A 15594-nucleotide genomic window follows, 5' to 3' on the forward strand; every position below is an offset into this window, starting at 1 on the left:
ATATATATATATATATATATATATATATATATTATAAATAAAAATAATATTATTAAAAAATATATAAATTTGAATAAACTTATAAACTTTTAAGCCAAATATACTGTTACTCGAGCTCGATAATAATCGAATTGAGTCGAATTCGAATAGTCCATGAGTAGCTCAACTTATTTGTATTTCTATTTTTAGTTAATCTAATCTAAATTAAGCCATATGGCATTATAACCTAAAAAATTGGGGCACTTGCTTGCTAAATGTAATTTGAATTTTTTTTTAAATGGAGGATTTTCTTAAATGAGCCAAACCTTGGCGGTCAAACACAGTTGCCTGGTCTGTTAATACTTCTCTAGCTTTTTTTCTTCCTTGTAGAGCTCGAGATCCTCCTTTAATAAAGATACAATTAGGTCAAGCCGATATCATCTTTCGAGCCTTGGAAAACCGACTCGGCAGGACCTAACCGGTCCAACCTTGGATTTATCAGGCAATACCCGGTTGGTAGAAGGTGCTCCATTCTCGTTCCACTCCACGGCAAAAACGTGCACGGCGGGCAGCAGGGACCGCATTCGTACGGACGCCCGCATAGAGATTCTATTGAACACCATTCACGTTTCGCGGATAAACGTACCGGCACTTCCCTCGCACCCGCCACGGTTTTCCGGGCTACGTTTTTATCCGGGCCGTCCATTCGGACGAAATATTTGTTTCACCGCGCCCGCTATTTATAGGGAGCTGCTGCGGCAGCGCCCCTCTGCTTCCTTTCTAGTTTATCATCCTCCATCGGAGCTCCCTGGCTCCTTGCTGGAACGGGAGGAGGAATAGAAGAAGAAGAGAACTTAGAGGAAAACCCTAACCCTTTCTCGTTTCTTGACTTCGGATTCCAGGTACGGTTCCATGGCGCTTCCTCTGCTTCGTATCTTCTCTGATCTTGGTTTCTATGTTGATTTCGACTTTCGTTGCTGATTTATTGGATTTTATGGGAGTGAGTTTTTTCTTTTTTTTTTGATACTTGATGCGTTTTCTTGGGGTTTTATTCGATTTTTTCTTGATTTCTCTGGAAAGAGCCTGTTTTTTTTTTTTTTTTTTTTTAATAATAAAAATTGAGATCGGTGTGATTGGCTGTTCTTGTTCTCTATTTTGATCTTTGAGAAAGTAGGGTACAATCGATGAGGTTTAGTTTGATTAACGCTAGTGTTCGTATAGGGCCTGTGGAAAAAAGCGCTGCTTTCCTTTTTTTGAAATATGGCGGTAGCTCTCCAGCTTGGAGCTCGAGCTCATTGTTCTGGAGTCACGAGGGATTCGTGGAGCTCGCTGGCTTTCTCATCGAGCTTTCGGAGTAGGCTTGGGTTGGAGTCGTCTGTGAGGCTGGTTTGTGGAAAGAGGGAGAGGAGCGGCGGGAGGAGGGGAGGCTTGAAGGTGCGTTGCCAGAGAGCAGTGTCTGCTGTTGTGGAGGAGGACGAGGTGGTGAGGGAGGGTGCTGATGGAAATGCTGCGCAGCTGAGCATCGTGATGAAGTTTGGAGGGTCGTCGGTGGCGTCGGCTGACAGGATGAAGGAGGTTGCGGACCTCATTCTTAGCTTTCCTGAAGAAAGGCCTGTGATTGTTCTATCTGCAATGGGGAAGACAACGAACAACCTTCTGCTGGTATTAATGCATTTCTCCTTGCAATGAATTTTTCGGCCTTTTGTTTTATGCTTAGTTCATGAAGGGGTAATCTGATGCCTGTTAAAACTAGGCTGGGGAAAAAGCGGTCTGCTGTGGAGTGAGTAATGTGTCTGATCTTGAAGAGTTGAGGTTTACAAAAGAGTTGCATCTGCAGTATGTTATTTTTACTCATTTCTTTCTATATATTCCTATTGTGTTGTTGTTAGTTGGATTGTTTGGGAGCTCTGTCTTTTGATGAATCTTGTTTTATGTTTTGCTTTCAGGACAGTTAATGAGCTTGGAATTGAAAGGTCTATCATTTCAGGTGGTTTCCATCATCCCTTTTTTGCTTGTTTATCAATTTTTTGTTTCATCAGGTTAGTCATGCTGCTTGGTCTTAGATTGGATCTTTAGTTATTCCTGTGGGTTGTATAATTGTATAATTGGATTAGTGCCTGTAGCATTTGTTGAAAGTGTAACACTGATAATTGCTACAATGCTGATCTTTATAGTACCATGGCCTCTCTGAACACAATTCTCTGGCATGTGTTCTGGGGTGCTTGGTGTTGGACCTGTTGATGTATGTGTTGAGGTATGAGATGTTTTCGGGCTGATGGTTTATCATAACAGATTAAGTAATGTGGTCAAATTGAGAGATCATTTTGTAACTATAACCCTGTGTGGTTGGGGTCATGAGATGGTGGATGGATGAGGTTGGAAGGATGGATGGTTTCCATCCATCGTTTGTTTCAAAAAGTTACAGAGAGAATGGATGAAAAAAGAGAGATTGTCCATTCATCCTGGCCCATCAAGTTGCATCCTCCCAAATTGGGAGGATGCAAGAAATGATGGATGGAGCATTGATTAGTAGATTTTTGCATTGACAAAATTACCTCTCATTGATTTTTTTGACACAACTATAATATTTCTTCACTTTTTCATTCATATTATTTATATATACTTTTATATATACTATTAATCATATACTATTAAATTTTATTACTAATTATTTTAATTTAAGTACATAATTAAATAATTAAATAACAATAATTGAATAATTAGAATTATCTTCTATTTCTCTATTTTATTTATTATTTTTTAATTAACTATTTGTATAATATTAATTAACTATTTAAATTAAATTATAAATTAATTTGTTATGTATATAATTTATTCATTAATGTTTAATTTATAAAATTATTTATTAAATTAAGTTAAATTAAATTAAAATCAAATTTTTATATAACTTTTTATATAATTATAGATTATAATGATTATAAGTTTATACTTTGTTTATTTTTTTAGTATAAATAAGTATTATAAATTGATAATAATAATATTTTTATCCAAAGATAGTCTAGTAAAAATGTTATATAAATATCATCCATCCTTCCTTTCATTTCTTCTATACCAAACATAAGAGAAGATTATTTCCATCCATCCTTCAATGTTTAACCAAACATATGAAAGGATGGATGGAAGATCCATCCACCTCTTCCGTCATCCATTCTTTCTCCTCCATCTATCCTTTCTTCAATCCATCCTTCGTATCAAATAAAGAGTAAATTTTTGATTATGCACTACTCCTTTTTCATACATCTCAAATAATCTAGATAGATGATCAAATTTGTTAACTACTAAAGGTAGGCAGAAGGATTGCACTAGTTTAATAAACCTGAAAATTTGACATCGAGGCTTGTGTATTACAAAGACAACTTTCACTCCATTGTGTAAAAACATGGTTTAGTGACACATCTTACAAGTGTTGGGGATTTTATATCACTAGGATTTTTACTAACTTGATGCTTTAAAATGGTGTTAACCTGATAGTTTAATCACTTAATTTTTGGCTCATAATAATTTATGAGACAAAATTCCTTTATCAACTGCTCATGAAATTTTTCAAAAATATAGAAATCTAAAATGCACTCTTGATAATATGATGGATTTTTTAAGGATGTTGTTAAATTGTGACATGAAGAATAAAGGAGGGATGAAATAGTGAAGGTTTGCAAAAATATCAATGGACATGTATATGTAGACCATTTGATGCAATACTTATGGCTAAAGAACAAGTTTACAAAATTCATAAGCACACACTTATGATAAAGATTTTAGGGATGCAAATGTGGAATCACAAGAAAACATGGCCAGATAGAACTTAAGCCTGAACAAGCACATACTTTAGGTGGTGCCTTAAAAAACTCAAAGTTGTATAAACTTTTACTTGAGCTTAAAGGTGGTACAAGATTTTTAGGTAGGTCCAAGTCTAAATGTGGTAGGGTCTATAGCCTTTGAAGAATATAAATGTGTTATGGGTCCCTTAACATACATGTGGTCACTTAAAGCCTCAATGTGGACATTAATCACTAGAAATAAAATTGATTTGATGGATCCTCAAATTAACACATGCACATGGATATGCTTATGCACATGTATGTGGCCCATATACCTTAATGGCATATGAATTTAAGGGTAGGCCCTTAAGAACTATGCATAGGTTAAGAATACCATGTAAAATTTAGTGATTTATGTCTGATTGGTATAAATTTAAATTTAGAAGCCTAATGAATTCAAATGTGGCAGTCCAAAACAAACATGTTTATGTGATCCTATTGAATGAATGCTTACAGGTTTAAGATCATGGTTTCAAATAAATGAATTTTGATTTAAAACCTGAACAATTTTATAATTGGACCTAGAGCCCAAATTTAGATGGACTTCAGGTTAAGGGTAGTGCCTTAAGGAAAACAAAAATGGTATAAATCCCTAAGGAACATGTAAATGTGTGTCATGTGCATCGCTATGACATATACTTCCGAATGGGATTTTATTCTTTTCTAGTTAGAAAAAAGAAGTATGACATATACTTAAAAAGGAAATACTGGAACCAAGGTTGGCGGACTTGATATAGACATCTGTGTTGGCTAGCCGGTAGTACGAATCGGCACAGGTCCATACTGGATCGGATTGGCACGAACCGACACAAGAGAGAAGAAGGTAACCAAGGGGAGAAAAAGAGAGAAAGAGGGGAGGGGGAGGGAGAAGGGGGAGAGGGTGGCCGGGGGAGACGTCGACGGTGGCTGCAGGCAGATCGCAGGCATGCTCGGAGGGTTGCCAAGGCCTCCACCTCCACCAAATATCAGCTGAGAGAGAAATAGAGAGAGGGGGAGGGAAAGAAAAGGAAGGGACCTGGTGGAGAGGCCTCCGGCAGGCCGTCGGATGGTGCACTTGTAGCTTGAACCTCCCTTTAGTACTATCGCTCCCTCTCTCTGTCTCTTTTGATTAAATGTCCTATCGATCGATGCCGAGCCACAGAGACCTTCGTGGCCCTTCGGCGGCCTCGACGGGCCAACATCGGCCCCCGACGGTGTCGTCCCATCTTTTTCTCCCCTTTGCTTACTCTCCCTTCTTCTCTTTTCCTCTTCTTTGTCTAGTGTTTCGATTTGCCTGGACGAACCGTCTCGATTTGCCACAAGTACGGCTCGGAATGTCTTGAATTGTCCAATTCGAGATAGTTCGACGAACTTGATTTGGAACATAAATGTTATAAAGATACAAATATATATGTGTGCTTATGCCTAAATAAGAAATAGGCTTAAGGTCAGTATTTCTCAAGATTCCAAATATTATTTGGATCACTAAAGAAGCAAGGACTTGAAAACTAGGCATCAAACAAACTTGAGGTTAGTAATGCTTGAGAACCTAATTAGCGCATCCATCTCTTAAAGAACAATGTATACAACACCTTGTATTTATAATTTAATATAGACAAAAGGTTAGGACCTTTAAAGAAACCAAATATGGTGTGGATCCTATAATCGACTAGTATATGAGAACCATCTAAACCCTAAAGTGCTGTAAACTTTGAAAATGTGATAATTTGTGATCTGCAACTTGATGAGTTAATAAAAATAATTGGTGTACCTTATCCTTCTCTTCAGAGTTTACTTTGAAAAATTAGTCTTTTGATGTCTATTCTTAATCTAACCAGTTTTATAGGACAATATTTAGCAGAATTAGTTATGTCACTCTTGTTTTTGTCCATAACAAGTATAACAGTAAGCGGAATTAGTCATTTCACTCTTTTGTGTCTATATCAGACTTATGAGAAATAAATTATATATGTTGGGCCTAGGGACACACTTTTGGCTTGGCTTATGGAGCTCTTTAGTTGCAAGCTCATTTGGCAACTTATTGGGCTTCTTAGTGCAGAAAGCTAGTTTGGCTATATGAGGCACACGTTTGGATTCATTGTGTTTTGAGGGCTCTAAATTAGTCAGATTGGACTTACAAGAATCCACTTTGGCACTGTTCATTTTGAGGGCTGCATGCTTATACTAATCTTTTTTGACTTGCATGATCAATACGTAATCTTTTAAGCTAATGAGTTCTATATGGCTTTGTGGAGTCAGCATTGAATTACATGGATTATGATTTGTGAACTTTTGTTTGTTTTAGTTAGCATCTACACTAAGGCTAGAGGCTTAGGCATTGTAGAGGATCTAGACTGTTGTTTGAACTAGTAAAGCTTTTCAAGGTTTCTTAAGCAGCCATGGAAGACTTCAGCAAAGGAGAATTTAGCCTTGTATTCAAAAAGTTGTTCAAGTTGTCTAATCTTTAAAGAACTTAACCTTGTCTTTTGAGGGCCATATAGGTCAAATGAGTACAAGTTATGCTGTATAGAAAGCTGAGAGTTCTTTAAGGGAGAACTTCGCTTCATGTTTAGAAAGCCATGGAAGGGTTTGGTGGTTGAGGGTTCAACTCTCATCAAGGAGCATAGATTTTACATACTAAGAGAACCAAGGTTCGGCATCTCGATACCGGACCCCGTATTAGTACCATTCTTTTATAATGTCAGTATGCTTGGTATGGTACTTGGTTCGGCATACCAAGCATTGGTATGCCCTCCATACCGCATATCGGTTTGGTATTAATATAGTGTGGTTTGATCAGTATGCACTAGTACAACAAACCTTGGAGAGAACCATGCATGCCTTAATGAGATTAAACATAACTTTATATATGGGAAAATTTGAGATAACGCTTGACATTTTGCAGATAAACATCAACTCCTTTCTCCAAAAGCCTTGAAGGTTATGGTGGTTTGATAGAGGGATCAAACTCCTAGTGAGCCACATGGACTTTGCTAATGGATTACTTGCTTCCACCTCAAGAGCTACAATAGCTCAATGAATGACCAATGTCCACTCAAGGGTACCTAAACTCTGATTTAGATAATTATGAGGCCTTTGGTAGAGTGCCTTACCTTTTCTTATCGGAGAACCCATTATTCATGCTTCAAACAGAGTTGTATGATTAAAAGGAAAACAGAACAAAAGTATTAGAAGTGAAGAACAGTGAAGTAACCTGCCTTTTCTTCATTAGGTAGCTGGCGAGCAAGTCTGCATTAAGTGCTTGTAGTAACTTTTTATAGCTCTTTCTTTGCTGTTCTTGTAGGAAGAAGTGGAGAACGCGTGGTTTCTTGATTTCAACAACAAGGAAGGTAAAGCATTTTTGTGGCAATTGTTTAACATTGATGCACAATGTAGAGTTATTCTAATTAGAGAAGTGGTTTGACTAGAGGTTAAGAGTGAGTCTCCCTACATTCTTCAAGGTAGGTAGTCTATGATTACAGAGTTTAATTAGGATGCATAACTTAAGCAAAAGGTCACTAAACAATATTCTTGAAATTTCCATATCTTATGTAGGCTTGTAAGTGGGTCATTTACATGAGAGTTTTCAACCTAGTTACAACATTACCCATTCTACTCAACATATATTAAATTTATAATTAGGTTTATTGTCCACTAATAAATGTTCATCTAAGAGTATAGGGAGGGGATTTAAGATTTACCTTGAGGTGATAGAGGCCCTTCTTCGATTCCCCTTTATTGATGACCGCTAGGCAATAGTCACTAGTGATATTGGAACCATGAATATCTGATATGCTTCCTCTAACCCCGAAATGTCTTCCACTTCTTTGGTTTGATCCTATTTCTCTTAGAGTGAACTTGTGAATTCCATTCTTATTCTCAGTTTGATCAAAGAAGCCATAAACTTAACAACTTTATCATGCCCTAAATTTTCCTTCTCAACTTTTCACTTCTCTCTCACTCCTCATCCTTGCTTCTGGTTTTGATCTTAATCGAGGGAATGGTGGTGATTACATTGGTCTTAAAGTACAAATCAGTGGCTAAAGAGTCCTGAATTCATGGGACTTTTAAGACAGTGAAACTCTTTATTCCATCCCTCCTTTTGCCATTAGTTCTTGTTGCTTCATTTGTTAGTCATGATTTCATTTGATCTTTGGTTGTTTTGAAGTTTTAGATATTTCATTAAATGGTGTCAGACAATATTTTAATGCTGTGTTTCTTGGTTTGGTTGGTTTTAGATTGTCTGTTTATGAGCGATTAAGTGATGCATGATGGCTGCAGTCAGCCTGAGGACATCCCAATTTTTTTACAAGGGTTTGTCTGACAGCTCAACCTGTGAAGTAAATTTTGGCCTGCAGACCAACCCATGTGCATTCCCTCATTGGATTGTCAAGTCAGGTCGTATGTTTAAAATTTCAGGTCAGGTGCAGATCAACCCTGATCCACCTCAAATCTGACTTGTTTACTGTCATAATTATAAACAAGGGTATTCTTAATCTGAATGGATGCTTTGCACCTTGCTTCTTAGGTATAAGTTGATCACTTAATTTAAGATCCTGTATAGGCTTTTGAACTTCCTATCCAATCATCAGATTAGGTCTAAAAGAATCCCTTGTTAAATTTGGCCGTTCAGATGTCTTATCAAACGCCTTCTATCAGAAGTTGCATAGAACTTGCATGTGTAAGCTGGACAAACCCTACTTCACTTGTACAAGTTCTAACATAGTGTTAGAGGATACATGTGTGCTTATTCAATTTGCTCCTTAAATAGGGTGCTTCCTCTTGATGCTGCTTTCATACCAAACTGTTGATACTTTGGTGGGTCTGTGGTGGGTACTGCTCATTTAACCTAGTTGAAGTTCACTGCTTGGATCTCTTTTGTCAGTCTTCTAGCTAATTTATGCTATTAACTGGACTGACTTAACTTGGATTGTCTACTGACGGAGATAGACTGGATATGAGCAAAAATAGGCATGCGTAAGGCCTGGGCTCGTCCAACTGTAGTCACAAAGTTCTTCATATGAAAATAGTTGGCTAGATGGAAAGAGTCAGATGATTAAAGATTTAGGAGCATACCAAAAGTTTGAAAGGAAATTATAAAACTATAATTATTAAAAATTAAGCTTATTGGTATATCTATATGGTGGTTCATGAACAAACAGGCATGGAAGAGGGAATAACAACAATCAATAGCAACACCACTTCCATGAACGGCAGTTGGTAAGGTTGTTTCTTTGCAATCCCTGATTCTTTGAAAAGAAACATGAATAATTTGTGCAAGCTTTGTAGGATGCATATTTAAGAAAAAGTTGTTGAATAATATAAATATTCCAGAATAGCTTGGAAACCCATTCAATTGGTTAATAGTTTGTGAACAATTAGGATGCTTTGTTGGAAAGGTTGGAAACATTGTTGCTATGCATCAAAGCAGGCTGTTCTGGCTCTTATTAATCTGTTCAAGTTCATTTTAGCCATATAAGGGGTCAGTTTACCAGATAATTAAGTGGAGCTGACTATATGATTATTTTTGTGGATGTAGGAACATTAGATCTGACACAGATAATTAATTTAATTTCATGTACGCTAATCTTTTGTTGAACTACCATTAAACTTTGCCATATTGACAGTTTTTCACATTCTGATCATTATTTTCTTATTAAATGTTAAAATTCACAAGATATATCATTTAGATTGCTCAACTGTGAGTAGCGTGGCCTCTTTTTTTTGGTATTGATGTGTTCAATCATGGGATTTTTAAGCTGTCTAATGTATCATCTTTTCTCCATCCACTTAGTCTTTTCTCTACTTTTAGTAGGTGCTCATGTGATCATTATTGCTTTGTGCTTTGCAATTTTGCAGGTCTGTTGGATGAACTGGAGCAACTTTTGAAAGGCATTGCCATGATGAAAGAACTGACACCTCGTACAAGGGACTATCTGGTTTCATTTGGAGAATGCATGTCTACGAGAATTTTTGCAGCATATTTGAACAAAATTGGCACTAAAGCACGGCAGGTACTTTTGATCACATCCTTCATGTTAGAAGAATGTGAAATGTATATAGAATCAATATAACATAGTGACTTATGCATGTTACAAAGTTCGGGACATATTGGTTGCTACATATGCAGATTAGCTTTTCCTGCCATTGCAAATTCTGTAGTATAGAGAAATAGCAGAACTACCTATATAAATTGTACCTTATGGGACTTCTGTATGTTGGGTTTTTTTAAACTTGTACAATAGAAACTGATATCTGTCCAATTAATTTTCATGTCCTTTGACATACTGTTACTCATCTATGGTGCTTTATGTAAAATGCAGTTAGCCTGTGATATTTCATTTGACTGTCTTACAAAACTGTGCAAATATTGTTGCAAAATCAGTGCTTAAATTGAATTTCCAGACCATTTTGAATTGCTATTGCATATATTTATTCCCTTGGTTATTGGATGTTAACTCTCTCCTTGACGTTAGTTGGCTGTCTTCTCACTAATGAGAATAGTGTAAGATTGTTCTTCTGTGCAGAGAAAACTTTTTGTCTGTGAATGAAGCATAAGATATTGGAATCTCCCAGTTATCTTCTAATACCATCTTTGTTGAGTATGTGAAATAAAAAGGGAAGCTGGAGAACAAATATTATGAGATGTTTAATTGGTCCATGTAGAAGCTTGTGTGATAGTTACTACTGTTTTAAAGGCTGCTTCTTTGATTTCTAGCTGTCCTTTCTGTCTGTCATTGCTCCTAAAAAATTAGCATCTGCCACACCCTTTCCTTTCATCTGAAACTCTTCCATTTTTCATCTATAATAGAGGAAGTATTAAATATCATATCAAGGTGGTGAAAGCTGGCCATAAGAATTGCTATGAATTTTTGATTTTTTTTTTAATATTTTGAAGTTCAGTTGAGTAGTTAAGCAATTATTGATTCTTAACTGTTTAAATACTGATCTAGTTATGTGAATTGAAAATTTAGTCTGTGTGTCTCTACACCTGCACGCACACATGCACACATTTCTGGCTGCCCAAACTGTATAAGTGATCTCTTGCTGCCTATATCAAAGCCCTTCACATATTCTGACAATCAGCAACCCAATCTAGTTGCTTGGAGAGCAAATGTCCTATTTGATAGCCTGATTTGTGAACGCTGGACACATTCCCTCTCTCTATTTCTTTTGCTTTCTCTTATTTTTGACATTCAATATCTATATATCTCTTTTTTCTTTCCTTTTAATCTTAGTGTTTGTTATAAAGTGTCTATTGAAAAATAATTTGAAATACTCGAAAGTTTTCTATTGTTTTTTCATGAAAGGCCTTTTATCAGATTCTGTGTAACTTTTTTATTCTCTTAAGTCTTAACCATTTAATAGCCCATTGGAACACATAAACCTATTAAACTTTTTAAAACAGCAATGCTACTTATGGTGTACCAGTGTTCATTTTTTTTGTTATTATTTTGCATTTTGGAATCTTTTAGTTGCAATTTTGATTGATGTGAAATTGTAATTTAGAAGGTATGTTTCTCTTCTTTTCCCCATTAATTCTTCCATGTTGTTGAGCTTCCATACAATATTTAGTTGCTATCTTCCATACAATATTGAGCTGCTATTTGAGTCTTGACATGAGAGCTAATCATGTGGTTGCCAAATCTTTTGCAGTATGATGCATTTGATATTGGTTTTATAACCACAGATGACTTTACAAATGCCGATATCTTGGAGGCAACTTATCCTGCCATCGCAAAGAGATTACATGGAGATTGGATTAATGATCCTGCAATTCCAATTGTTACTGGCTTTCTTGGAAAGGTCTATAGCATTCAATATCATTTTCATTTCATAAGGCTCATATAAATTTATTTTAATTAACTGGAGTTAAACTTTTTGTTATGTTCCAATTTCAGGGATGGAAAACTTGTGCTGTCACTACATTAGGCAGGGGTGGTAGTGACTTGACAGCTACTACCATTGGTAAAGCCTTGGGATTACGAGAAGTTCAGGTCAGTTTGAAAGTTAATTTCTGACACAGTCACCATCCTTTTTTGTGTCGAGGCAACCTGTGATGTATCGTTGGTGCTTTTTAACATGTTGTCACAGTTTGCTTTGAATTCATAACAGGTTTGGAAGGATGTCGATGGTGTTCTGACATGTGATCCTAATATATATCCAAATGCAAAGCCTGTACCACATTTAACATTTGAAGAGGCTGCTGAACTTGCCTATTTTGGTGCACAGGTTCTCTCTCTCTCTCTCTCTCTGCATGCACACGCTTTTGTGTGTGTGTGTGTGCATGCGTACGTGTGCCTGTGCGTGTTTGCATGTGTGTCAGTGTGATTGTATTTTAGTTGCACTTGATGCTGATGTTCTGAAAGTCTTCAAGGTTTTGTTTAACTTACCCAAGATCTATTTCCAGGGATCCAGAATTGCATTAATCTAACCTTTTCTTTTTTGAGAAATGATTAAAGAAATAGTTTGTATGCTTTTTATATAACTTGGTTCAACATATTAACAACATTTTCTATATGTGCATCCTCCTTGAAACCTAATTGTCATTTCCATGTATCTTCTTGATCATGATGTAACTTTCAAATTTGTTACTAAAGAAACATTGTCTGTGAGGTTGTGAAAAAAAATTAGTGTCATCATTTATGGGTTTCTGATGGTTATAATATTTATTTAGATAGAATTTCTTTATTCAAATGAAATGTGAATTAAACTCTGAAATAATGAGATGGGCCCTTGTCCTTTAATTTACTGAGCCTGATCTGTCAGGCTTGTCTAATATTCCGTAAGAGGTCATTCCCATGTTAAAAGATGTACTCAAAAAATGTCAATTACCGTTTAGGTGCATTTTAATGATTTTTTTTTTAGTATACGAGTCCAATGTAAGATGCGCCTTGTTTTTCCACTGTTTAACTCAGAGAGAGAGGTAAGTGGTAAGTTTTTTTTTTTTTTTTTTCCTTGTATGGTTTCAAAACCAGGTGGGTTGTCCCACAGGATGCTAGGACAAGGAATTCCTTCAAGTGTTGTCATCGGACATCCTGCCATCATCCGAGCATCTTGATCGGTGCATCTTGAGACATTCCTTGTCCCAAGTGTTGAGCATGCGTGGGATGGTGATGCATCCTATTCTGTGGGAAAATCAGGATGGTCCCATTCTACAAGGATTTAAAAGCTTGATTTCTCTTTCTTTGCCAATGTTTATGATATATCTATCCTTATCTGTAGGTTTTGCACCCCCAATCAATGCGACCTGCTAGAGAAAGTGATATACCAGTCAGGGTCAAGAATTCATACAACCCTCAAGCTCCTGGTACCGTCATCACTAAAGCAAGAGATATGAGTGAGGTTTGTAGCAGCATATCTTTATTTTGCTAATTTACTCAGAAATATATAATGTTAAATTAACTGGCTATTGACCTATTTGTAGTGAATATATAATTCAGGCTATACTGACGAGCATAGTTTTGAAATCAAATATCACAATGTTGGATATAGTGAGCACTCGGATGCTTGGCCAATATGGTTTTCTGGCAAAGGTAAGAGTTTTGCATTCATCAGTTGAATAGATTATAATACAATTTGGTTCTTTTTGTAACCTACATTTTCAGTTTTGTTCTTGTACTCTTTTAAGTGCAGGTTTTTTCTATATTCGAGGACTTGGGTATCTCTGTTGATTGTGTGGCTACAAGTGAAGTCAGTATTTCTTTGACATTGGATCCATCAAAACTTTGGAGCAGAGAATTAGTCCAGCAGGAAAGTGTAAGTATGAACTGAACCTGAATTCCATTCAGTTGTTCTTAACGAACCTAAAATGCATCCATTTCAGTTCTTCAAGAAAGACTATACAATTCATTCATTGTTTTTTATACCGTACTGATGAGCGAGCTGAATGTGCCAGCACAGTTCATGCATTTATAATATTTTAACCCTAAAATTGCTATAGTTCCTTGATATCTTGCATGCTCTCATATATGTTGCTTCAACGTTTGTTGTCATAGCAGCTATGAGATACTCCAGCATTGTAGACAAGAGTGAGTAATACACTTATTTTCTTCCTCCAGTATCCTGATCATTTTGGATAAACCATTTATGGAAACAGAATGGTTGACCACCTTGACAGCAACAACCATCTGCTTTTGATTGGTTATGGTTGTTATTATCATCTAGTCTATCTAAAACAATCTATTGCAGGAGCTGGATCATTTGGTCGAAGAGCTTGAGAAGATTGCTGTTGTTCATCTCCTTCAGCACAGATCAATAATTTCCCTCATTGGAAATGTGCAACGGTCCTCTTTGATACTAGAAAAGGTTTGAGCATGTCTCCTTGGAGAGATGAAAATTTCTTTCCCTTCATTTCTCCTCTGTTTCTGTCTACTATTCCTCCATCCTTTCTTTGGAGGCGATGAAATAACATAGGTATTACTGTTGACACCAAAATAAAGTTCAAACCAATGCTCTCCATCCTTGTTGATCATGTGTTTGTATCATGTCAGGCATTTAACATACTACGGAAAAACAAAGTCAATGTCCAGATGATCTCTCAAGGGGCATCTAAGGTATCTCATGGAGTCTTTCTTCTGTGATTCTTTAAACTTGCAGGGTGCCAGCACTATGGTCATCTGTACATGCATGATGCATCAAGTTTTGTTTGCTAAACTGATTCTACATGATTCTTTTTTCCACAACAGGTGAACATTTCCTTGGTAGTTCATGACAGTGAAGCAAAGCAGTGCGTTAGAGCTTTACATTTGGCATTCTTCGAGGATGGTTTCCTGTCGGAAGTCGGGGGAGACAGATCTTTTTCCAGAATGATTCTGCTGCTCTGTCCTCTTCATGCTGATGGTACCCGAACGCTTTATCACTTGTTAGATATCCACTTCCTTGCTTCTCTTTATAGTTGGAGATTCAATGATTAGATTATTTCATTTCGACGCCTGGAAATTATCCAGGCTGCTAATCCATGGTTTGGTTGGAGAAATGCTGAGTTTCATGTTTAGCAGGGAATAACTATTTTTTAGTTATTAAATCAAGTGCCATAATTTCTTTTTAACTCACACATTGAAGGGACCAAGTTCACCAGAACCAAGTAGTGATATACATATATGATATGTTTAATTAATTGCATATAACTGAACAGTCCGAACATCATTAGTCCCTTCATGAGGCATCATGAAGCCGAGGTGACAACATCTGAAAACCACCGCACAGTCAGGTGCGAATTCTGATAAGCAGAAACTTCCTTGCTTCATTCAGATCCACTTGGATGCTGTTTCATCACATCTATTCAGAGGAGTGTGCGCCAGACTTGTTACACCTAAAACTCACCTTCATGCTTACCCTATGAAATGCATCGAGATGTGTATTCCATACCCATAAACGTACGTACATATGTATGTACGCACATCATTTTTAACTGCTATTCTTCTTTTTCTTTCTTTTTGAAAGAGAGAGTTGGTAAACTGGAAATAGATCAGGTCTGGTGAAAAATGGTTCAGTTCAAGGATGCAAGGTGACTGACTTTTTTAGGTAAGAGTAGAGAAAATTTCTTGAGCCAATGTGTACTAGGTGCTGCAGCATGAAGTAAAGCGACCATATCCGCAGGAAAAGGTTGAAAGACCTTCAATAAAGGGCACTTAAAATAAAAATCGATACCTGTGGGTAGGTTAATATTTAGGGCTGCTAATTAACTCTCTAGAGGGAATTCAGCACATAAAGTCTATAATAATTTTGGAGAAGGGATGCTTCCATGGAGAGGATGCAGTGATTAGCCGGAGTCAAGATTCTGGTCATCCCTTTG

At 36.6% G+C, this 15594-nt stretch overlaps 1 protein-coding gene across 1 annotated transcript; it reads left to right on the top strand.

Moving 5' to 3' along the window:
* The first annotated feature begins 722 nt into the window (after positions 1-722).
* On the top strand, positions 723-14637 carry LOC140851143 (aspartokinase 2, chloroplastic-like). Its single transcript, XM_073242699.1, is given in 15 exon segments — positions 723-881; positions 1201-1641; positions 1733-1815; positions 1926-1966; positions 9657-9811; positions 11454-11603; positions 11699-11794; positions 11913-12029; positions 13023-13142; positions 13241-13333; positions 13434-13556; positions 13989-14105; positions 14291-14353; positions 14486-14575; positions 14578-14637. Coding segments are annotated over 14 exon segments (1710 nt in total). The 5' UTR covers positions 723-881; positions 1201-1239.
* Positions 14638-15594: the final 957 nt, after the last annotated feature.

The sequence above is a fragment of the Elaeis guineensis genome, chromosome 8, assembly GCF_000442705.2.
Source record: "Elaeis guineensis isolate ETL-2024a chromosome 8, EG11, whole genome shotgun sequence".
Classification (NCBI taxonomy): Eukaryota; Viridiplantae; Streptophyta; class Magnoliopsida; order Arecales; family Arecaceae; genus Elaeis; species Elaeis guineensis.